Source organism: Pholis gunnellus (assembly GCF_910591455.1).
Source record: "Pholis gunnellus genome assembly, chromosome: 1".
NCBI lineage: Eukaryota > Metazoa > Chordata > Actinopteri > Perciformes > Pholidae > Pholis > Pholis gunnellus.
The window spans coordinates 10,750,626-10,775,274 of NC_136528.1; the positions used below are offsets into that span (position 1 = coordinate 10,750,626).

The 24,649-nt window shown below is 43.0% G+C and overlaps 1 protein-coding gene across 8 annotated transcripts in view; it reads left to right on the plus strand.

The window, feature by feature from the left end:
* Nucleotides 1-24,649, plus strand: part of neo1a (neogenin 1a) — a 153,843-nt gene that overhangs the window by 119,739 nt on the left and 9,455 nt on the right. For 5 of the 8 annotated variants that reach the window (XM_079161484.1, XM_079161486.1, XM_079161485.1 and 2 more), the window contains exons 8-19: nt 1,662-1,896; nt 2,783-2,937; nt 5,153-5,301; nt 7,551-7,689; nt 8,166-8,215; nt 11,253-11,397; nt 13,093-13,203; nt 13,332-13,526; nt 14,643-14,738; nt 18,663-18,895; nt 22,434-22,572; nt 23,948-24,055. In XM_079161484.1, the coding sequence (XP_079017610.1) occupies nt 1,662-1,896; nt 2,783-2,937; nt 5,153-5,301; nt 7,551-7,689; nt 8,166-8,215; nt 11,253-11,397; nt 13,093-13,203; nt 13,332-13,526; nt 14,643-14,738; nt 18,663-18,895; nt 22,434-22,572; nt 23,948-24,055 (1,755 nt within the window). The remainder of the gene's footprint in view (nt 1-1,661; nt 1,897-2,782; nt 2,938-5,152; nt 5,302-7,550; nt 7,690-8,165; nt 8,216-11,252; nt 11,398-13,092; nt 13,204-13,331; nt 13,527-14,642; nt 14,739-18,662; nt 18,896-22,433; nt 22,573-23,947; nt 24,056-24,649) is intronic. The other 3 variants (XM_079161487.1, XM_079161488.1, XM_079161491.1) reach the window with 3 other exon arrangements.

A 24,649-nucleotide genomic window follows, 5' to 3' on the forward strand; every position in this document is an offset into this window, starting at 1 on the left:
CAAATTGGTTGAAGCGAGGAGTTCTTTTAGCCCTTTTTATATATTACTCCCCCCCTAAACATACAGACAACGCAGCAGATGTTTTTTTAGACTCATCCGGGACTTGACTTCAATCCAACGGAGTCTTACTTCCTGAGGACCAGACTGAAGGCAGAAAAACCACTGAAATAAGCAAGAAGTGCAGATATCGAGTATCTGCTAATCTCTGAGCTGTAGCTTCAGCCGAACATCGACTTTTGCAACCAAACCTTGTGTATGATAAATTGATTTTTCCTTCTTTTTCTTTAGGTTTGTGTCAAATAATCCGAAATGAAAGATTACAATCAGCACTTTAACCTCATAAATCATTGTTCCATTTCAAATCCAAGGTGTTGAGCACAGAGCAAACACAACTTTCTAAAGACAGCGGAGTGTATTTGGTGCGCGCACACACACACACACACACACAGACACATATAAGAAACTACATGCAAACACTGACATTCATTTAAAGCTACAAACACCTCGAGATGTTTGTGCAGATGCATGTTGTGTGAGAGTGGAGAAGTGTACGTGGACCAAATAGCAGAAAATCCCTCCAACCACAAAAGTCAATGAACTTTGGGGAATTTGAAATGTAAACAAATACTGAAAGCCAGGTTCGTGGTTAGTCCACATGCCATGACGGACAAATAACAGCAGCCGCTTTGTATTTCAAAACAATTTTCTCCAGTAATAATACACCGTGTGCACACTACACTTAGCGTACTCCTTTTTCCGTATTTCAGCTTTGCCCTCCAGTCTATTTCCTTGACCTGCAAACAAATGGAAATGTCGTACAGACTGACATTCTTTCCGTATGGTTTTGTTTCGCCCACTTGCCAGGCAAATGGAAAGCAGATCTTGCAGAGTTTGTTCCTCCAAAAAAAAAAAAAAGAAGAAAAAACACCAAATAAAATCACAAACATTTCTGTGGCTAGGCTGTGGAATGTGACGGCTGAAGTATTTCAAATAAACATCATCTGTTTCTGTGTGTTTTAGTTGAGTTTTCAGGGGTTGAGTTCGTCTTTTTATTTTTTTCTTCTGTGATAAATAAAAGCGTTGAATTCCCTGAACACACAGACGGTTTTCTTGTGTGCATTTGAGAGGCAAGAAGGTTGGCTTTGTCCCAAAACAAAGTCTACCTCAAATTTGCCCGTTTTTAAGTTCATAAAAATGTAAATCATTTTTAATCACAAATGATTGGTGGGAAGGCCGTCTGTGAAAATGAAATGTATGACGCTCTGTTCTGCTCCCACTACCCCTGACATTAGACAGCTGTGTGTAGATCTGCATGTGTAGTCCCCTTGTATTGTGCTTTTATTTGTCAGCTTTGTAAGTGTAGTAGAAGTGTTATATTTCTGTGGTTCCTTGTCACGCCAAAAGGCTTTTTTTTGTTACGTTGTTGTTATTTTGTTTTTTCTTCTTTTTTTTGTTTCCTTCCCTTCTTTCGTTTCACTGTCATTTCCATTTCACCTCCTTTCCTCTCCTCAAACCCGTTCCTTTCGGACCCCTTCTGTGTGAGGTCTCCCTCATCCCTTCCCATGCTGCCGCTGTCTCCTGCCCCTCCCCATCTCGCTGCACCCAACTTGCCATCCCTCCCTCTCTCCCTCCCTCCCTCCCTCCTTCCTCCCGACCCAAAGATGTAGCCCTGCCCTCTTTCCCTCCCCCCTCACTGACTCCTAACACTACTGACCATGTAACGCCAGGCTCCGGAGGTGTAGCCAGTCCAGCGGGGCCCGCCCCCTCTGCCCCCCGCGACGTCGTGGCTTCCCTTGTTTCCACCCGTTTCATCAAGCTGACCTGGCGCCCGCCAGCCGAACCCCATGGAGACGAGTTAACCTACTCCGTTTTCTACAGCCAGGAGGGAACTAGCAGGTATTACACACACTAAACCGTAGTACTGCCAGGAGGGTACTAATACACACATTACTGCTGGAGTCAGCAGAGTATTAATATGCATACATTCCTGTGCAGGAGTCTCAGACCACTCTGAACATATCTAATTAAAGCAGTTAAAGCACTTATCATAGCAGTAAGTGTTAATTAATTAAAAACAAACTTCCTTCCTCAAAGGATTACCTTTCCAAGTATCAACAAAACAATTCAGTTCAAACACTTTTTAAAAGTGGCTCTGTGATAATTTCCCCCCAGCTTCATGTGTGGAGGATTTACTGTGTCTGTCTGAGAAGGACATTTAAGAAGCTGAGAGGTTTTTCTCTCTTCAGCGCTTTGGCTATTTTTTTTTAATGTTTCTCTGTAAAATAGCTGTAAGTCATTTTCAGAAGTGGCTTAATACATAAAAAGGGTTTTATTTGCCCGTGCAGAGCTTGAGATGCAAATTAATACACAACTGTCTGTGCAAATGCACGGAGCGTACATATACTATTTACACAAACCAGTGTGGCTGCTCGTGTGTTGCCTCAAACTCACGAAATTGAAAGATTTATAGTTCAATAACGCATGTAGCATGAGGCAGCAAATATGCACACTTATGTCTTTTATCAAAATATTACAAGTACAGTACAACACACAATTATACATCACTAAACTGTGTACCATACCAGGCATTAGGAATACATTAAATCCGTCAGTTCGTTCAGTATCCAGCACTTTTTGTCGTACACTGAACCTTTCAAAAATGTTCTCACACGCTTTAAGTGTAACATGTTGTTTTTTGTAAATAGAAGACATAAGAGTTATTAAATGTTCTGCTTCTGTGTGTGTGTGTGTGTCTGTTTGTGCGTGTGTGTGCGCACATCAGGGAGCGAGTGGTGAACACCAGCCGTCCAGGGGAGATGCAGGTCACCATCCAGAACCTCATGCCAGACACCAAATATCGCTTCAGGGTCGTGGCCCATAACAGCAACGGCCAGGGAGAGACCTCTGCAGCGCTCAAAGTGGCCACCCAGGCTGAAGGTAAAGACACACACACACACACACACACACACACACACACACACACACACACACCAACGTTCTTTTATATGTGCTCAGTAAACAGGACACATAAACATAAAGCCGAGCTCCAGCCAGTTTGTTGGAAACACGCTCACACTGGCACACCGATGCAAACAGGATGCTCTCGAAATGAGCGCGCAAATGTGCAAATAAACAGTCACACAAACAAATATTCACTCACAAACAGCATACGTTCTCTTCAAACAGAGACACCATACAACATGCACAAACACACACGCATAGAGGAGGCTGTTTGGTGCTGTACGTTGAGGCAGACCACCCAACAGCAGACCAGAGAAATGCAACGTTTTCTTCTTATAAGCCGCCTCTTGTTTATGCCCCAACCGTGTAGTGTGTGTGTGTGTGTGTGTGTGTGTGTGTTTGTTGCTTTAAACCATGCCTACCTGAGTAAGGAATGTCTGAAATTAGTATTCCAGGTTGTTTTTTTTCCTGAAACATCTCCCTCATCCAGTCTGCACAGAGATGCTTTACAGAAGCTCATTAGGATGCTTGTGAGTGGAGAGCACATGAGAATTATTGCGGGGGACAAAGGGGTTCTATTCTCCTTCTTTTCTCTTTGTGTTCGGGTGTGTAAGCTTCCCCATGGCTGCTGCTCCAAATCACTCAGTCTCAGCCACGTTTGAAAAAGTGCCGTGACGGGGATTTCCCTGCACACCGTCGGGGTGGACGTCCCTCATCTCCTGGCTCAGCTACAGCTCAGTCTCTGTCACTTTGTAGGTCAGCCGCCGGTCTCTCCACCTGCGTCCTTGGTTGGAGGGCAGACGGATCGGCTCACACACAAATACACACACACTACACGTTAATGCCTGCCAGCAAGCGCCTAGACACCCTTGGGGAAAGCAGTGAGGGCGGCCTGTACCTGTGCAGTATATCTCTGTTGTGTGTGTGTGTGTGTGTGTGTGTGTGTGTGTGTGTGTGCACTTTTAGTGTAAGAACATATGCTACGAATTGGAGCTTAAACTTTTGACCTGCGCCTTAGTGCCAGACGTGTGCACACAACACTGCACCGTATCACCTCTCCGCAGAGACTGGCGCGATACACCTGCGTGCACACACACATGCACGCACGCCCGCACGCGCGCGCGCGATATCCGTGCACACTGACAAATGGGAGCTCCTCTCTTCTGTCACGAACACCTGGAGCAAATACAAGATATATACAGTGCAATCATATATCTCGGTTTCATTTTAAATCCGATGTTTCACGGTACAGACAACGGGAAATGTCACTTTCCATATACTTACTGACATGTTCTGTGTAAAGTGCAGTCACAACTTGTTAGGGCAGTGATACATATGTTATGTTAGCTCTGTCCTCCAGCACACTGGATATGAAATAAAATATTTACTCAGAGACTAACATGAGGACTGTCGACTGTAATTTAAGTGTGTTTACATTTGCATCAGATGAACAGTTTAGAAATACTATCTCTGTTTATCCACAGTCCCCAATTCTCATGGGATGTAAAGTAATCTGACAAGTTCCCATAAACTACTACAAATACGTGTGTTAATGTTTATGTCCTCATTTGTTTTTACAAGATTTCAGATCTTACTTAAAGCTTAAAAGATTTAATCTTCACTACGTGGCACCAAGAGCAAAGGGAGACTTATTATATTTGCGTTAGCGTTTAATTAAAGATGGTATACCACATTTTTAAACATTCAAGATGGACATTCCTGCCCTTCCCTATCTATCTTACAAAAAGCAGAGCTTATACACACATTGTAATAGATTCTCTGTCTAATCCTGCCTCCTATCTTGACTAACCAGACGCAATAAGATAAACTGTGTACCGCGCTGAATATAAGCTTGAGGCCGATGTTGGTGGAATGCAAGATGCATATTGATGTTTTTGTGAAGGCACACCTTCAATTTGTTTGTCATGGGAATAACAAGAAAATCAACGTGGCTGGCAGCCCAGTCCAGAGGGGACAGACCGGACTGAGCCGTCTTGCTAACACGAGGGAGATGTGGCTTTGAAGAAGCCAAGAAATGTGTTTTTTGGCAGCTATAGCTTGACATTGCTAAATTGCGTTCCTGTCTTCCAGATGTAACAAAAAAAAAAATGCATCAAAGATGGAGAGGAGTTCAAGATAAAACAAAATTGTCATGTTTGATGGTTTTCCAATTTCTGCTCTCCTGCTTCAGTGCAAGTGCCCGGCCCTGCTCCGAACCTGCAGGCGGTGTCGAACGCGCCGACCTCCGTCTCTCTGAGCTGGGACAAACCCCTCACCGGCAACGGAGAGATGCTCACCTACAAGTTGTACTACACCGACAAAAGCTTTGGCAACGAACAGGTAGGGTTTGGTCTCCACTCACTCAGCTGTAATTTAGGATAGCAGACGTTTTCAGGAATCAAAAACATCCACAGGTTTTGGTGCGTTTTGCCTTCATTTTGTTCAAAGAGTTTACAAAGAGTTGGACAGAAACAGTTTACCTCATTGTCTCACTATTCCCACTTGTAAGACCGTGTAAAGGGAGAAGCACAGTATGCAGCTGACACTTGCTTTTGCATGGTTCATTAGATAAAAGAATATGGCTGCATGGCGTAAGTAGAATTGTGATGAGGTAAGGAGTTCCTAATCATTTGCCAAACGACTCTTTGTATTGCTGTTGGGCCTCGCTCTTGAGTGTGCTTCTCGCACAAAAAAAAAAGCAGATATGAATCACCAAGTTGCTCTCTGCAGGTCTAACTCCGTCGCAAGAGTGGAATTCAGCTGGTTAGATATTGAGTCAGCCCCTACAGTAGCAGTGTGCAAGCCAGTGAGGCATTAAAAAGCCTTTAATATGATAATGGACGAAACGTCAGCCAGCGCACCGAGTAATGATGCCTCAGCTCCCTGGAGAAGAGAGCCAGAGATGAGGTGAAAAAGGCAAGAGATGTGAGGAGGGATGAAAAGAGGTGAAAGCGAGTGACTGAGCAAAGATGAAGTTAGAAAGACGCAGTGCTCAAAGGTCATGAAATATTAAAGGACAGGGGGCAAGTCAGGGACAACCTATGATGCATCTTCAAGGGTGATGTGGTTACAGGCGATCATCCGCCCCCCCCCCCCCCCCCCCCCCCCCCCCCCCCCCCCGCCCCCCCGAGTTCAGAGGTTGTGATTGGGCCGCCCTGGCAGCGAGATTGGATTTCCACAAAGTCTAGTCTTTTTACTCCAAATGTCACAAGCGGAGAGAGCTGAATGCAAATTAGCGTAAAGTAATTGGGCACGTGCCAGTGTGCCAGCCCAATTTGTAAAGCAGAAAGTCGCGATCACAGGCGGGATAATTTGATTCTCAGTAGAAGATGATGTTTTTACACAGAATTACCAACAGAAATGTTGGCGCGATGAAGGCAGGCATCACACTTTGTTAGCTTTGCCATATTTGAGAGATTGCTCGGGTTGTAAATCTGTTAAAACTTGTTTCATTTACAATTTGCTAGAAATTGAAAACGAAATTCTGCAATTATCAACATGTCAGTAGTGAGATACTCAAATCAATGTGTGTGTTTTGTCTTTTTTTTCGTGTAATCTTTTCCAGAAATAAAGATGTTACTTTTTCATTTGAGCTTTTACATCGTTTTTTATTCACATTGAATTGTTAGTGAGCACATTCACATATGAAGATATATTTTGCTCAATCTGAGAATGTGTAAATGTCCGAGTTGGGGATATTTAAAGGGATAGTTCGGATGTTATGAAGTAGGGTTGTATGAGCTACTTCCTCATAGTCGGTGTATTAACTTTTTGGAGGACCAGCACAGAAGCAAAGCAATGGAGTGCTGTGGACGAGGGCAGCAGCACAACGTATTTTAGCCACCTAAAAGAAACGCCCACCAAAAATAATCAATATCAGTTTAAGTGAAAGCTAAAGTGAGAATACTTTCGCTGGTTTACCTTATCGTCAGACAGCTGTCCATGTCCATGTTCCCAATGTAGCCGTTATCTACGCTCTCGCCAAAGCCACCAGACTTCATCTTACCTCTCAGAACACAGGAGTTGCTGGTCTACTTCTGCCTCCATCGGTTAGTTTGTTTGTGTTATTGTGTGACTTTGGTTAGTTTGGATTCACCAAATTCACACAATAACACAAACAAACAAAGTGATCGAGGCAACGTTGAACCAGCAACTCCCGTGTTCTGCGAGGTGAAATTACTGCTTTCTTTTTCGATAGAGTGATGGTTTTGGTGAGAGTATACATGAATAAACAGCTTTTGTTGCTCATGGGAAAGCGCTGTCTGACCGCAAGGTAAACCTGCAAAAATATTCTAAATATAGGGTGCACTTAAACTGATGTTGATTCTTTTTTTTTTTTTAAGGTGAGCCTTTATTTTAGGTGTCTAAAAAACGTTTTGCTGCTGCCCCCGTCCACAGCACTACATTGCTTTGCTTCTGTGCGGTAACTTTTGTCTTGGTAATACACAGACTTTGGATAAGTCATACGACCCCACTTCAAAACATCCGAACTATCCCTTTAACGTTTGTATTTGTAGTCGCACAATTCTGTTCTAGATTTTAAAGAGAGTTTTGTTTCTCCTCTTCCCCCCCCCCCCCTCCTCTTTCAGGACGTCGACGTCGACAGTCAGTCCTACACCATGACGGGGCTGAAGAAGAACGCGGAGTACAGTTTCCGTGTGGTGGCCAACAACAAGCACGGTCCAGGCGTCTCCACTGACGACATTGTCGTTCGCACGTTGTCTGACGGTCAGTTGGTTAATGAAGAGACATTCTACAGAGAGTGCTTCTAGTTTATGACGTGTCCTGATTCGTTTTAACACCACTGTACGTGTGAAACATGTCATGGATTTATATAAAATAGTCTGTAACTTGGCTGTAGATTAGTGTAAAATGCAGATTATTTTCTCCAACAATGGATTAATCTTTTGGTCTATAAAATGTCAGAAATATATATAAATATATCTCAATTTTCCAGAGCCCATGGAGATGATATCAAAGTGCTTGTTTTTTTCAGACCAACACTCATAAAACCTAAATTATTCCGCAGCAAAACTCACAAATTAGTGTCTGGATTTCTGACATTTCTGATATTTTTGCTTGAATAATCCCATCAAATAGTTGCCAATTACATTTTTGCCAATCATCTAACAATTCTATCAGATAATCTAGTCTATTTTTGTTTGTGTTGTACACTGAATAAATTGTTTTCTTTTGTTTCACAGTACCAAGTGCTCCTCCTCAAAACCTCACCGCGGAGGTCCAGAACTCAAAGGTAAGACATTTTGCAGGTCCTGTAACTGCTCTTGTCTTAGAGTTTTTCACACCTAACCTGTTTGGTTCAGTTAAAGCGAACTCCGGTCCGTTTGCCCGTTTAGTACGGTTCATTTGAGCTGCTGTGAAAGCCGTCAATCGAACCCCGGTGCAGACCGAACAACCAAACAGAGACTGCTAGAAAAGGTGGGTCAGTCCTCTGAGCGGACTGTGGTGCCATTTATTTGTGGTGTGAAAGCAAACCTAACAAAACACAGCATTTTATGATCGCACACTTTCATATTTTCAGCATGATTTCAAAAGCTTAAATACTAATAAATCCATCGGCTGATCTTGAAATCTGTTCAGGAGGCGATCTTATAATTAACATCTATAAATCGGGATAAATCTAAAGTGCTGCATAAACTTCACTGACTTTTTAATCCACGTGGGTCCTGATGTGCAGGATGACAATCCCCAAAACTATCCAATGAACGAGTTACCCGTCAGTCTGTATATCTTCATGTTTACTCCTCTTGGTTTATGTCTAAAAAGTCAGTGTGAGCAGGATGCAACAATGTGTCTTCCTTCACTTGGTCCGGACCAAAGGAACCAAACTACAGCTGCGAAAGCATCCTTATTGAGGATTTAAAGTAAAAGCTTTCACGGTTGTTGCGCGCACTCCCACAGATGCAACGAACAAGTGATGCAATGCAGTTTCGTCACTCACTGACTTGCACACACTCACACACAACAGTTGAACAAATACAGCACGTAGCCTGCAGGCCAGAACGCCGTTGTTTCTCTGTGTGATTAGCTGCGTCAGAGTCTTATAGCCCCAGCTGGTTAAGAGGGTGTGTGAACCCTCATCGATCCTCTCGTCGGCAGGAGACTCGCCTGTCAGAAGGTTTTAGCCTCGGTATCCCTCTCCATCTGTACAGTATTAAGAAAAGAAACCCCCTCAATCTAAATGGATACGGAACCAATATTTGGAGATGCCGGCAAACTGAATGTAATACTCGACTCGGAACTGTTCGATTTGCAACCAAATGAGCCCAGTTAACATAGATGTATAGGTGTATTTTGAACTTATAAACTGACAAATCAGTGCTCATTGGGACGCTATGTTCAAAGCCGTTTGGTTTCCATTTCTATAGAATAAATTGACTCTAGATTTGTGTGAAGGTGAGATTTTGTTGATCTAGATTGAATGTTCTCCGCGATAACTGGATCAAATTTCTCACAGACCAAGCAGACAACTCCTGGTGTCTCGCACTCTTTTTAAGTATCATTGTTAAATTAGATCTATTATAGTGAAACATATTGTAGTTCTTGTGCGACGCCTCTGGTTAGATGAGGCTGCTGAGGAGGCTGCAGGCTTCACAGCAGGTTCCTGATTGAAACAGGAAGCTGGTCTCTGCTGCTCTGTCTCTTTTAGCCATTTGATCTTCAAACGGAGAGCTGTAGGCCTGTTTATTGTATATTTCCACCCGAGTGATAGATTCAATTTGACCAAAAAAAAATCATGTTTCTCACTCATGACATGTGAGCCAGAACGTGCAAACAGAGAGCAGCAAAGAGAAGAAGATAGGGAAAACCTCGGGCTGCTTGCATTGACTACAAAAGCAGCAGCCTGCGCTTTTAGCCCTTTGCTGGTCGATGCAGATCCCAAGTGAGAGAGAACTGTCAAAGCAAACTAGGGGGGGGGGGGGAAACCTGGTAGACAATCCTATCACACACTCCCAGCTTGAGTGAGAACTGGCCACCCATGCTGAGGGATACTCGGCTGAGAATTGTGGAGAGAAAACACTCCAACGCTAATGCTGGGAGTAAAAGGAAGAGGAGACGCTCTGTGGAAAGCACAGGAGTTGTAGCAGAATAGTTTTTTTTTTTTAATGGACAGTGTACATCCAGCTGTCCCTCCCCAATTACACCCAGACAGACCCCATTTAAAGCAGTGAAACAAACATCTGGCGTCCTTTGTTCCTAAGAGTTATTGAAATTAATCATCTATTATTTGTCTTTCTTGTCATCGTGTTTAATTCTGAATGTAAACTGTCATTACGTCAGTAATTATGGTTCAAGTATATAGATACAAAGCATTTATACAATGAGCTGTTGGATACACCCAGCCAAATGTAACTCGAGGGGGGGGGGGCAGCTAATTAACATGCATTTCACACTCTCCTCTTTGGGCCTTGTCAAACAGAACCGCACATCTTTTACCTGCAAGGCAAGCTGAAAATCATGTTTTTGTGATCTTATTTCGCGCCTTCTTTTCCCCACTTTTGGCATCTTTTCACAGTGATTTTCCAAAAGTTAATTAAACAGGTTTTCATGATGAGAGAAATGACGAGTTGGGACCGATAGTGTAATAAGAAAAATGGAATAATTGAACACACTTAACACAAATTTAATTTGCGCAATTCCCTTGACTTGGCTGGGGAAGTGCGTGTGTGTGTGTGTGTATTGTGTGTGTGTGTGTGTGTGTGCGCCCCCTACATGTATTCAGGCTTTTGTGCATCAGTGTGACAGTGGGGAAGCGTTAATTAACTCTTCTCCCACGCTGGGATACCCCCCACCTATCTCTTTAAACACACACACACACACAAAACTCAGATGCATAAATCCCACAACGGTGCAGCGTCGGCCCGCCGGCCAACAGTCCTACATTCATCACTGCACCTCAGAGTTCCCTGCAGGGTTAACCTGACCACGTGCACCTCCTTCTGTTATTCATGTCTTTATTTCCTACTAATGCGTCAACCTGCACTGCGTCACCGATGCTCAGAGGGGTGTTTGTTTTAGCGGGACCCTCCCATCTGCATCACTGTCAGAAGGAGTGGGGAGGGGCAGGTGAGACGGTGTTTAATCTGGCTAACAGAACAGTAACCCTGCAGTGACGTTAACGCCAAACACACGTGCCAAGGTGCGTGGGAAGGTGTGAATCTAACTCCTGTGTCACCTTCACAGCTGCAGGCCCAAAACCAGACGGTTCCACATGTGTTAAACATAGCTTTTTTTATTGTCTAATCCACCCTCATTTTTTCCTCCCTCAGAGCATCATGCTCCGGTGGCAGCCCCCACCCCTTAACGGCCAGAATGGGGAGATCACCGGGTACAAGATCCGATACCGGAAAGGATCCCGGAGGAGTGAAGCAGCCGAGACCACCGGAGGCACCCAGCTTTTCAAGCTCATCGACGGTAATGGGCACCGACGTTTTTGTCCTCCGTTGCAGTTTTTTTTTTTTTTCAGAAAGACTTCCCGGCGATCCCCTGCAAGTGGGTGTGAATGTGGTGCTTTTATTGCTGCACTTCACATCCAGTTTGTGCAGAGATGGGCAGCCGACAAGAAATGCATTTAAAAAGCATCCCAACAGATGTGGTCAAATGTAAAATTGCTGCTCATATTTGGTTTTATCTGTGCTCACACTTATGTTTTGAGTGCTCCACTCAGTTCACTGAGGGTGTGTTTTGATGCTGAGTGTAAACAGGGCCATCGAAATAATGATATCACTGTGGGTGATTGGTGCCCTTCACTGAAAGCATAGCTTGTCTCCAGCAGTGTTGTATTCAAATCCAAAGTCTTTCTCGTCTGTGATGCATTTCTATAGAACATGATGTTAAAATGGCGGATCCTGAACGTAAACTCTTGTATTTTGATCTTGGGGACTACCGAATCCCTGTGTTCCCTTTTGATGCTTTATATAGGTCCTTCATCAAAACTTTCATGCCATCAGACTCCATTTTATCTCCGCTGTATGCGTCTAAGATGCCGCCAGCTAGGTCTGACGCGCTGCGATATCTGAAATCCTGATCTTGAAACTGAAGATATGTCGGAATTGCTGTTTGGTGTCTGTTTTGCAAGTTTGTTTATTTAGTCAACAGCTGCATTTCATCTGAACACTTTGAGATGGAGTTACATCTCTTACTGTACCCTAACGTTACCCCGCCGCTACCAACTAAATATGCACGATATCGCCAGAGACGCACAGCAATGCTGATTAATATTGGATGTTGTCTCAGCAACTTTCAAGTGGCCCCGGCCTCACGCTGTGTGCCGCATCAAAGAGAATACACACTTAAAAGTTGATTTTTTTTTTTTTTTTTGGAGAACTTTCTGGGGGGGTGAAACAGAGGAGTGTTTGTTGGTTCAAAAGCGTTTAGAGCGAGATGTAGCCTTGGAGGCACGGGATAGTTAGGCAGTCTTCAGAAGCTGCCCCCAAGGGCGGCTCAGAATAGTGGGTACAGAGAGAAAAGACTACAGGATTAGCGTGTAGCGTGAAAATGGGACAATATGACGATGATGAAAAATGTTACAGCAAATTGATACGGCAACACATCATTTGTCAGCAGGCGTTCCCCTCCTTTTGAGAACACCAAAGCTGGCACCCTGCGGTGAAACGGCTCTTTCTAGATTCTGCCTCAAAATATAAAAACAAAAATCCAGACTCCCAAAAGTATTTCTTCTACTTTCTTTAGCCGCTTAGTGTTACTTTTTACACACTCTTCTTTGTAAAGGTTCTAAATGGAAAATACATTTTTACTCGCCAAAACATATTAACTAGAGGTGGGATATATATCTCAATCACTTCCATGATATTGAGTGGAAAAAGAAAGTTAATTGCACCACAGGACCCTTAACTTGATTCTTCCCCTGGCAGGCTTATAGATTTCCTCTTTAAATTGTGCGGAGAAGTTTAAATTATTTCTGCTTTCAAAATATTTATTGTGTCTGCAACTCGAAACCCCCGACTGACCAGCCAAGTGTAGAGCACCGGTAAATTATGAAATAAAGACATGGAGAGGTTTTTATTGCTGCTTGAATTTCAGTTCAGCCACAGCTCAGTCTAAATACCCGTGCTTTGAATCTGACTCGTGTACGTGTTGCCTGTCCAGCTCTGGAGCGTGGGACAGAGTACTCCTTCCGGGTGTCGGCCATGACGGTGAACGGCACTGGACCGGCCACCGAGTGGACCGCGGCAGAGACGTTCGAGAGCGACCTGGATGGTAAAAACACCTGCTTTACTCAGTTCGTACGGATTAAAACAGCTTTTGAGTGATCGGCCTTTTTTCAGCATTTAATTGACTGAAGCGAAGAGCTCTGCTTGAACTTTTCCTGCATTTTCCTTCATCAGAATCACGTGTACCGGACCAGCCCAGCTCTCTTCATGTCCGGCCGCTGGTCAACAGCATCGTGGTGAGCTGGACGCCGCCGGAGAACCAGGACATCGTGGTGCGCGGTTACACCATCGGCTACGGCATCGGCAGTCCCCACGCTCAGACCATCAAAGTGGACTACAAGCAGCGCTACTACACTATCGAGAACCTCGGTAGGAACAGACCACTGGTGTTCAGTCTGTATTGGTACTTTTTATACTGAGATATTGATTTGATTTCTCAGATAATAACCACAAAATGTCATTGAAGAATCAAAGCTGATTTGTCAAATAGCACTATTTCTGATATTTCTAAGACTGTGGGGACGAATGAGCCTCGGCCCAAAATGTCAACATTTAAAACATTACAATGATTGTCCTACAAGAAATATAACTGACTGGTTCTTTGACATTTTAATTACAAATGAGCAAACACACACACACACACACACACACACACACACACACAATACGAAGCAATTCATGTGTGCCTCATGCAGAATTAATGAGATCTTCTCCGCCGCACGCCTGAGCCGCTAATTATACAGAATGGCCTAATGGGGACACAATAATTAAAGGTCAAAAATGTTTAAATAAAACAAATTTGTTTTGTTGATTTTAATACTTGCTGCCGTCAAAGCAAATGAAACATGATGCAAAATGTTCTGCTGGGTCCTACTGTTGCATAAGTGCCATCTTTCTGCGTAGGTTCGGTCGAAAACTTTGAGAAACTGACTCAAGTTATTGTCAGCACTGACTTCAGGAATTTTAGATTAAAAAAAATGTCTTAATGAAACTCAAGAATTCACTGTTGTGATGGATCACATTTCAGTAATAAACGGTTATTTCTCTCTTTTGAAAACCAAGACACTTGTTTTGTTCCACGGCAAATTACAGATTTAGTTCCTACTGTGTTCGTCACGTGGGTCGTATTCTCAGTTTCTGTTTGTTAATAATTGTACAATTACTACAACAATAATACTACAGCAATCAAAGAGGGCTAGAAGTGGAGAATGAGTTCAATGATAATCTTAGGAAATGGAGCGATTTGTGGGTAGAATTGTGGCAAAATATCTTTGCATGCATAATTGAAGCCTTTATTACAATTACACTAAGAGGAATCCTTGTATTCGAATGTTCATTCTGGCCAATATCGCAATTATGAGTCAAGAGTCTCGAGAGTTTTGGCTTGATTAGATGGTTGGATAGCTAATTTATCTCGCCCTTCCTGTCTCCCTCACCATGCTCTGTCTTTACCTCTCTCTCTCTCTCTCCCTCCCTCTCTCTCAGACCCCAGCTCCCACTATGTGATCACCCTGAAGGCCTTCAATAACGTGGGAGAGGGGATTCCCGTGTACGAGAGCGCCATCACCAGACCACAGTCCGGTACGAACCACACACGTCTACTGAAATCAGCTTCTTGGTTACCTGAAAACCCGTTCTCTTACATTTTGATACAAAGCGAATGGTATCAACTTGAATCACACTGTGCTCATACGCAACAGAAGCCACATACAGTATTATGGGATGTACTCGCACTGTATCTTTGCTCTCTCTATAACCTGCGATCAATATCAGGCAGAATGTGCCTCGACTGTCGGCTCCAAATTACCAGAGAGATAACTGGTCATCGGGGAGTCTCACTGCTCTCATTAACTCTCTCCTTAATGGCTCCCAGCATTCTTGAGTCTCTTTTTAATCAAATGTTCAAAACCCTCATATTTTGCCCGTAGATTACCAGTCGTCCCCAGTTGTCAGGGAAGATTCACATATGTCGATGGAACAGATATCCAATCACAAAGAGCGGAGAGAAATATTATTGGAGAACGTTCTGCATACAGAAGAGTCTGTTTGTGCGCATCCAGTCCCACATTTACAGCAGGTGCAGGACAGTAAAGGAAAAAACTGTAAATTACAGAACAATATGTCGTTTTCTTCAGCTCGGGACCTCACAATCGAAACAAGGAGGTTTGTAGTCTCCACAGAGGTCTCCTCTTTTCCAAAACATGCAGAGCTGGTGATTAAAAGTGTTAAAAGCTCTGAATAAAGCAGTTTTACGTAAAAAATCGGTTTCTCTGATGCTGTTTGGCCGAAACAGGACGACCCGGAGGGGCTGCAGTTAACGTTCGCCCAGCTTGTTTCTCTGCTAACTTAAGATCCAGACGTCAGATGATTAAAATCTTTCATGCGGTTAAAAATGACCAAGATCTAAACAGTGTATCATAAAAACGTGGCCTGATACTCGATAAAAAGTCAGTTTCTAACCCCCTTTTGCCAGAGGGCACACTGATGCTTGGACAAAGAGGATATGACGCCATTGACAGGCAACCAAATGACGCGTTGGGTTGATTAAATTCCAGATTTCTCTGGGTTTGAAAATCGTTTGAGACATTTGGAATGGTGTAAGTACACAACGTAACAAAGCATATAACATAGGTCTAGTCAGTTTTAGACATTTTAATGCGGAAAAGTTACATATTATAATATTATACCTTTTGATTATTCTGAACAGGCAACAGAGAATTTAAGACAATATCTTTTTAATATTTTTTTATATCAATATTGTCTGTAAAACTGCAATTGTACTGTACTCTGTCGCCTTTTGATTTTATCTTTGCATATCTGCGTGCATTAAAATGAAGCCGCTTCGTTATAATGATGCAGACAATCCAGTTTGGCTGCAGCCCGCCAACCTATAATTCTTTAAGCCTCTCAGCTCACAAGTCCTATGTGATCTGAGACAATTAGAAGTAGAACTTAAGTCTCTATCCAACGCGTTTGACGTATGATCTTAAAAGTGGGAGAACACTGCCAGTTAGACGGCATGCCAGCTGAGTTCACACAGTTTATGTGACAGTGTCAGAAGACAGCCAGCCTATGCACCCTGGGGTCTCCCAGAATGTGGTCTGTACCCACCTCCACTCCCATCCAGCCTCCCACCTCCGCGCTCAGCCTTGATCATTCCACTTTGTCTCCACCGCAGCACCATTGCAACGCCAAGCTTGAGAGGGGTGGGATGCTGGATGACATGAATCACATCAACATGCTTCGAAGTGTGGGGGGGGGGGTGGCAGTCTTACCCGGAACACTGTCATACTGTACACTTCTCTCTATGAAGCTCTCTCTTCCTCACACACACACACACACACACAGCGCTGCACACACGCAGACCCCCTGTGGTGCTCTTGGCAACCCTTCGTCAGATCCAAACGTTTCCTCTCAAAGCAGAACCAAAGCCCACCACCATCGTCTGCTGCTGAATCCTCTGGGGCGCGTTCCCTTCCTGCCAGTTTGTTCAAGTCGGAATTAAAAAGACGAGCTGACCTACATAGCACTTTTACTTTTGGAAAAAAAAACAAAAAAAGAACTTGGTGAACTTAGGTTGAGAGCGCGCTGGGTTGAATATGTTATAATAGTATGACGTCTTAACTGAAGAGCGAGAAGTGAGGGATTGCACCCGCATCTGGAACAAAATGTTACGAGGGCCAGTCGGCCTCTTTCCTGCAGTGGATTCTACTGTTTACCACCGGAGACTGCCCACTCCAAAACCCTCAGTGCCTCTCCCACAACCACATGAATGCTTAGATCTTCATTGTGACACACACACACACACACACTCTGACACTCTGACTCAGTCTTGGGAATATAATGAGGGCGGCTCCGTACAAAGAGGTGTCAAATGGAGCGAGGCGGAGAGGAGAGGACCAACAAGTGGTCGCGGAGGAGAGTCATCGTGGGTGACTGACTAAAGCTTCGCCTTCAATCACACCTAAACCAAAGACAAGCAGTGGAACCAGCGGCCGGGAGGCCATCTTCAAACGTTTTATCCTTCAGTGTGTCGACCAGAAGCTGCTTGTTTGAGCCCCTCTCTCCCTCACACACACACACACACTCAATGGGTTTTATGGGGTGTAATGAGCAGGCACATTACACACAAACACACACACACACTGTTCGTTGTGCGAGCACATATACACACTGTCAGTCTTACATAAACAGCAGGTTGTCGTTACGCAACATACTAAATACCATTTGTCATATTCAAGTACTGGACTGCACTTTGTTTGGGGCCCTTAAAGGTGAATGCCACTAGATTTCAAAGTGAATTTTGTACTTACTGAATCAATGGATATGACGATATATAGTGAAGAAGATAAGGATTTTGTCAACCATCAGAGATTGTTTAGCAATGGATTTACAAAATGTTCAGTGGTTAGCTACTTCCATCTTTGTCTCATGTCTTTGATGTAATTTTCTACTAGATTTACTATCCTGAAGAGGTATTTCACTTGCCCCACATAGACACCCTGAACAGAAATATGAAAGTAAAGTTTAAAAATATTTTTTAGTAGTTTAAACAAACAGAATATGAATGTAAGGAAACCATACAGGACAGTGTTATGCTACATTGTTAGGTACTAATTAAAACATGCAAACAATAACACAGTTGTAATAATCCAAACTGAATAGGATTAGGATTATATTTCCCACAATAGGTGTGATGCCCGTTATTTTCTAGTAGTGTTTAAAAGAGGAAACTTTCACCACAAGGTCGTCACCGAACGCCTTTGAGCCCATGAACAGAAGCAGCACACACACACACACACACACACACACACACACACACACACACACACACATCCCACCACTTCCCGTGACCCTCTTCTCTGCCTGCAGGCTGACTTAAAGCCTCTGTATTTCTTCTATAGCATTCAAGGACACAGCGCAGCTTTTTGACGTTACTCTGCATAGAGGGAAATGTTCCAGTGCATTCTATGTCCTTCTGTTTATCCACTTTGCATTGAAGTGTTGTGAAAAGCTCCGTGATGTAAACGAAACGCATTTCAGTATTGCCTGTCTCTGAAAAGAGTTGGCTGTAGGATTGTGGGTATCTGCTTTCAGCCTAGCTTTCCATTTACTGTAATCTTTTCTTATGAATAGAGTATATTTCTCTCTCTCGCTCTCTCTCTCTGTAGTGCTACACTAGCTATTGCTAGAACACCACATACTGTACACTTCTATATAGCGACCAGGTCTGTAGATTTGTCTTGTTGTAGTGATCTCTGTCTGTTTTTTCTAATAGATTATTCTCTCTCTTTCTCTTCACCCTTCCCAATCCCATCCTTGTTGCCTTCATCTTTTTTTTCCTCCCTCCCATTTTAACTCATTAACCTTATGTTTTCCTGTTCTTCGCTCCCTGCATCCTGTTTTCGACTCCACTGTCTGATCCGCCACGCTTCACCTTATGTTTTAATTTTGGTCATTTTAATTTTTGTGTGCATGCATGCGGGTGTCTTCCCTGACATGCAGACCCCATAGACCCCGATGTTGACCTGTACGAACTCTTCCATGCTCCATACACCCCAGTACCAGACCCCTCCCCCATGATGCCACCCGTGGGCGTTCAGGCCTCCGTGCTGAGCCACGACACCATCAAGGTGACCTGGGCCGACAACTCGCTGCCCAAGAACCAAAAGATCACAGATAACCGATTCTACACGGTTCGCTGGAAGACCAACATCCCTGCCAACACCAAAGTGAAGGTAAGCGATTCTTGTTCCTGGTTTTGTGCGGGGCTATTTTAATAAAGGCCGGGACGCGGTCTTGAGCTACGGGGTACGACACATGCGCTGATGTAGGGTCACAGCCGACAGTGCGTGTTGGGCGCTTGCTTGAATGGATGGCGGCAGATATACAATAGAATGTTTTCACATAGACGGCATTTGTGTACAAATGTCTTTTATTAAGGATCTACTCAATAGCAGCAGGATTGTGATTCTCACTCATAAAGCAGGCTACTGTGACAACCTGTCCTCGTGTTTTATGAGCGTACGGCAGGTATTCAGCCTTTCGGCAAGTGCGGACCAGATTTAACTTGTGTTGTAGCCCAAAGATATGACTAAATAATGCCGTGACATCACCTGTTTCCAGCCCTTTTTGGTTTTGTACGTTTGTTCAATTCAGCAAGAAGATTTCTTAAAAGTTGTTGGATTCAAACGGCCGTGTTCTGAGGATTTATGCAAAAACAAAAGGGGCTCCAGTTTAATTTCCCTTTTTCTGGTTTAGCTCAGTACTTTTAAGCTAAGAAAAAACTTGCTTGCAACTTGATGTAATTCACTTAAGTATCATTTAATTCTGATTAAACTTTGGTGATACTCCTTCATTTAATACAGTACGATTTCGGTGCAGTGGGACTTTGTGCTTCCCTTCACGCCGCCCACACTTACCAGAGAGATGTTTAGATGTGCTGAGAATGAAAAAGTATTGTCATAAGATGGTATATAATAAAGTATTCCCACAGCAGCTCCCAAGTACAGGGGCAGCATGATGCTGGTGTTTCTAATCGAGTGATGATCTATTTTCATCCAACTTTCAAAGCACTATAAAGAGAAGTAGTCGCTCTGTTCTAAACTGCATGAGTCTTCCTCTCAACATGGTTTTAGGTCGAGTAACAGATGGTTCACAGGGTCAACAGAACTTAATCAAATCAAATTCTTATATTCACAAGATATTAAGAAGACTTGTATTGTAGCCAATCATGATGATATAGGCTGAATACAATTAACTTGGCTCTGAACTGTTAAAAGGTTGTCTGACTGTACAACTCATCTGTAGATATACTGGTTTAATTAAACTCTAAAGGCCTCGCTACGGTCTATTATGTTACAGTAGAAGGGCTGCAACTGAGGATTATTTTTTATCATCTATTAAAGTCACGTTCCTTAAGATTTCTGTCCTGGTTGATTTGGCTAACATCCACAGTAACAGCGGTTTAATACCGAAGCAAACACTTTTTGAGCAGCTACTTTGTCAGATATCCAACAGAAGAGAAGCATCTTGTTGAATGCTGCATACTCTTTGAGTCTTTTAATATAACCTGAATATCCCTATTTCAGTCATTCATTGATAACATTTTTGTAAATTTCAGAAACTAGTGAAAAATGGAAATAGCAATTTCCCACAGGTATTCAAATTGCTTGTTTTTTTTCTGACCAACAGTCCAAATGCATTAAATTTACATTGAGATAGAACAAACTGAGCATAGATCCTTCTGTTTGAGAAGAAGTCATGCACATGAGTGTTGTGTATTAAATAGAGTTAATATTTGTAGGGAATCACAGTGAGCCGAGCCTCAAACGAGGTGTTTGAGATTCAGCTTCTTATTCTTCACTTGCAGCTCAATTACGATGATTACATACTTCCGAATACTAGATCAGTGTGTGTGTGTGTGTGTGTGTGTGTGTGTGTGTGTGTGTGTGTGTGTGTGTGTGTGTGTGTACTGGTACATCTATCTTTGTGAGGACCAATTTGAGTTTTAGACCTTCAGGGTTTGAGGGTTCAGGCTTGGTTTTAAGGTTTAGGTTCTGGTTGAGTTAAGGGAATGCAGTGTGTGTGTGTGGGGATGTGTGTGTGGGGGGGGTGGGGGTGGGGGTGTGTGTGAGTGTTCATGGCTACATGCATGAATGCAAACCTGTGACCGAGGAGAGCTCCGATAAAGGCCTACGTAACGTTTGCTGATAAATTATTCAGCAAGGACAAGATAAACTGAGAACCAGAAAAAGAGTCTGTAGATCTGACAGTGCATTCTCCAAGACACACACACACACACACACACAGACTCAGCAGTCAAGTATTGCTGCTTGATGCTTCAATTAGTTTGATTCTCTCACTGTGACAATAATTAAAGAGTTCCACAGGCTCATTATGTTTCTGTCCCATTAACCAAATTCAATACGTTAACAAGTCTACTAGGTCTTTTTTCATCAGTGGCTTCTTCACTCTGCTCTGAGTCTGATCTACATCCTGTATATGTTGCAAGCATATCTTGATGCCAGTCTCACCAGCAGCGATGCCGTCACCTTAATGCCGCTGTTCATCACGTCTCCTCTCTCTCTCTCTCTCTCTCTACGCTCGGAGCGAGTCTAGCCAGGCTAGCTTGTACATTATTGAAGAGACGACTGCTCTCAAGCTGGCAGCGTGTTTCTCAAGAACAGAGTGTTTTCTTTTCCTATCCCACTGCCCTCTGTTTGACAGCCCCCACCGGAGAACTGCACTTTTGTCGAAGCACGCAACGTTATAGATAGGGCTGTTAGAGACCGGCGAACCTGACTCACTGCTGCTGCAACCCGGAGCAAAACCTGCCAGCTCAGGCCAGCTAGTACCTAGATAAATGCTGATGCAACTCAGGATTTTGTGTAACTGTTCGTGAAGGTAATCTGCTGTATTTTGGTGTCACAGCTCATTTATAATGACCACATTTGATTGAGCATCGCAAAATGTAAAAGGTTCTGGTTCCACTCAGTGGTCAGCGTGTGTGTGTGTAATGTATCCTAAACTCTGCACAGCCATCAGAGGAGTGATTGTGCAATCTGTGCACCCATCTGCTATCGGTCTGACGACAGGCCACTGGGGTCAAGGGGATGTATTTCCAAGACTTCCTTTTCCGTACGCTGCGCGTTGTTTATCGTCCGATTTGCAACTTGAGATGCGAGACTGGAGTTGGAGTCGACGACGTGTACGACCGGATTGTTTTCACAAGTTGCCAGTTTACACGTTTTAAACTAAATATCTAAATCATTGTCAGACGATAGCCGGTGAGTTCCCGGGTTGCATTTGTCACTACTGCGCTGACTATAAACGGAAACCAGAGATCTTCCGTTGCCAAAATCTTCTTCCGTTGCCTTCAGATTCTACATATGAATGCAGAATCTGTTTGTGTTAATGATCAATCTATTAGTCTATTTAGAGAAAAATGTTTGCCAATTGTTTTAGTAAAGAAATAACCCTGATGATTTTTCAAGTAAAAGTGTCAAACAGTCACTTATAAGGATTTGCTGCTTTTTTTTTGTCTTATCTGATAGTAAGCGTGATGCATTTGTGTATTCAGAAAGAAAGAAATCAGCAGAATTATTGATTGTAAAAATACTCATTAGTTTACAATAAGTGTAGTCTTGTGCCTGGCAAAATTACTTTGGACTCTCTGGAGAATTCATCATCGTTCAGTGGATTCAATCTGCCCTCAAATAAACTGAATTCTTGTTTATTGAGTGTGTTTTTGTGCGTTTGCTTGTTCCTCCCCAGATGGCCAACACCACCAGCCTGAACCACATGGTGACCGGTCTGAAGCCCAACACACTCTACGAGTTCTCCGTCATGGTGACCAAAGGGCGCCGCACCAGCACGTGGAGCATGACTGCACAGGGCACCACCTTTGAGACCAGTAGGAGCAAACGCACACACACACACACACACACACACACACACACACACACACACACACACACACACACACACACACACACACACACACAAATAATCATGCAGAAACACACAAAATGGACACCATCACATAAAGACATAAACCAACATGTCCAGTGTAACGAGCCCCTGTCTGGCTAGGAGTAACATTTTACTTTTTGCAGCCCAAATGGAAGGAGAGGACACACCAGTGGAAAATCAAGCTGTCACTGCACTTTATAATATAACCTATATAAAGATAAAGGTATTTATCAATAGATCTCAAACTAACGGCAAGTGAAATTGAGGAAAACGTGCAGCAAATTTAGTGATTGGCGGATATAATTTGAACACTGCTCTGCTGTTCACTGAGAGCAACTCTGACTAACCCTGCTTCAATGCGAAATATGCAAATGGACTAAATCATGAATCAATAATAATCATAAGAATGCAAATACAGTTTTGAGTTAAAGCAAATTATTTGTTTACGTGTTTCTCTTGATTTGCAGACCTTTGGCCAGGTGTCTCAGCCTGAGGAGCAAACCAAGACGTGACTCTTTTATGGGTTCAAGCTCATAAAACAAAATACATTTTGTTTTGGTTCCTCGTTCTTACCCTGATTTATTATTCCATTACTGTTAAACTGCATGCTACCTTTTTGCGTGGCACAATATCTGAGGGATGACAGTGAATGATTACTGCCTCCCCTGAGTCCGCTGCATCTAAATTGCTTAAATTGAGTGTATTGGTGTTAAAATGACTCTAAGGGCCTTTATATCCATCGGCCATTCTGTATTGAAGATACATTGTTCAATCCCCCGAGTGTTTGTTTAGATTCGGTCAGTGCTGCGAACTAATACTGCAGATACTAAAGTGTCAGAGCCCATACCTCATTTTAAGTTGTAACTGCTGAGCTAAAAGTCACCTGACAATAAAGCGTACATTAAAAAACAAAAGCTTATTTTCTTTGAAACGGCCTCTTTATATTTGAGATTTATTGGACTTTTAAAAAAATCAAGTGGAGCTTTTAGTTGTTTTTTTATAAGAGGTGAGGAGAACATTTATTTATTATTTCTGCCCAGCCAGGGGTTTGTTTCACAAGTGTACAAGTGGATTTTTATCTACAAAGTCATAAACTTCAGGTCATCAGTATTTGAGGGCAGTAGAAGCACTCACAATATATACACAACATGTAGACGCATTACATGCACACACACAGTTTACTCATATCGTGTAGTGAAAGTTACTCATGATGTTGAATTTGAAACTATACTAAAAGGTGTGCCATCTTTACCTTTTATCTGAACTTATCAACAACACAACAAATGTCCTGTCTCAATCACCTCTTACCCCCACAGTTCCCAGCTCCTCCCCGAAAGACGTGACCGTGGTCAGCAAAGAGAACAAACCTCGCACCATAATCGTCAACTGGCAGCCTCCCTCTGAGGCCAATGGAAAGATCACTGGTGAGTCTGAAAGTCTCTCTTGTGTGTTACATGTATTGAGGTCGCACAGATAAATCTAGATTTAGGTTCAACCTATATTTTCCTCTCTTAACAATGAAAGAATCTGGTGTTTCTGGAGTGAAGTGTTTACCTCTTTTTTTCAACAACTCTCCACAAAACATGACTTAAGGAAATCACATTTAGGTGGAGAAGTGATCGAAGCGAAAATATTCTTTATTTAAAATGTACAAAGAAAATGTATTGTCCTTGCATTTATCAGCCGTTTTATGCAGAAGTGGTCAGAAAAGAGATGTTATGCATTGAATTATATTCATAAAGAGTGCGGTACATGACCTTGATTGTGCAGTTTGACTTGGAAGAAGTAGCACAAAAACATTGTGGTGTTTTTTTTGTCTCTGCATTAAAGTGACTGGATCCTAAAGGGACAGTTCACCACAAAAATAAATGTTCCTCTTACCTAGAGATGTCTGCCTTCTCTTCAATATTTTGGGACTATATGATACTCTGCTTGTGATGCTCAAAGCGCCAAAAAATATACGTTTGAAAAACTCAACATGAATGTCTCTTTCCAGAAATCATCTCAAGATTATCCAG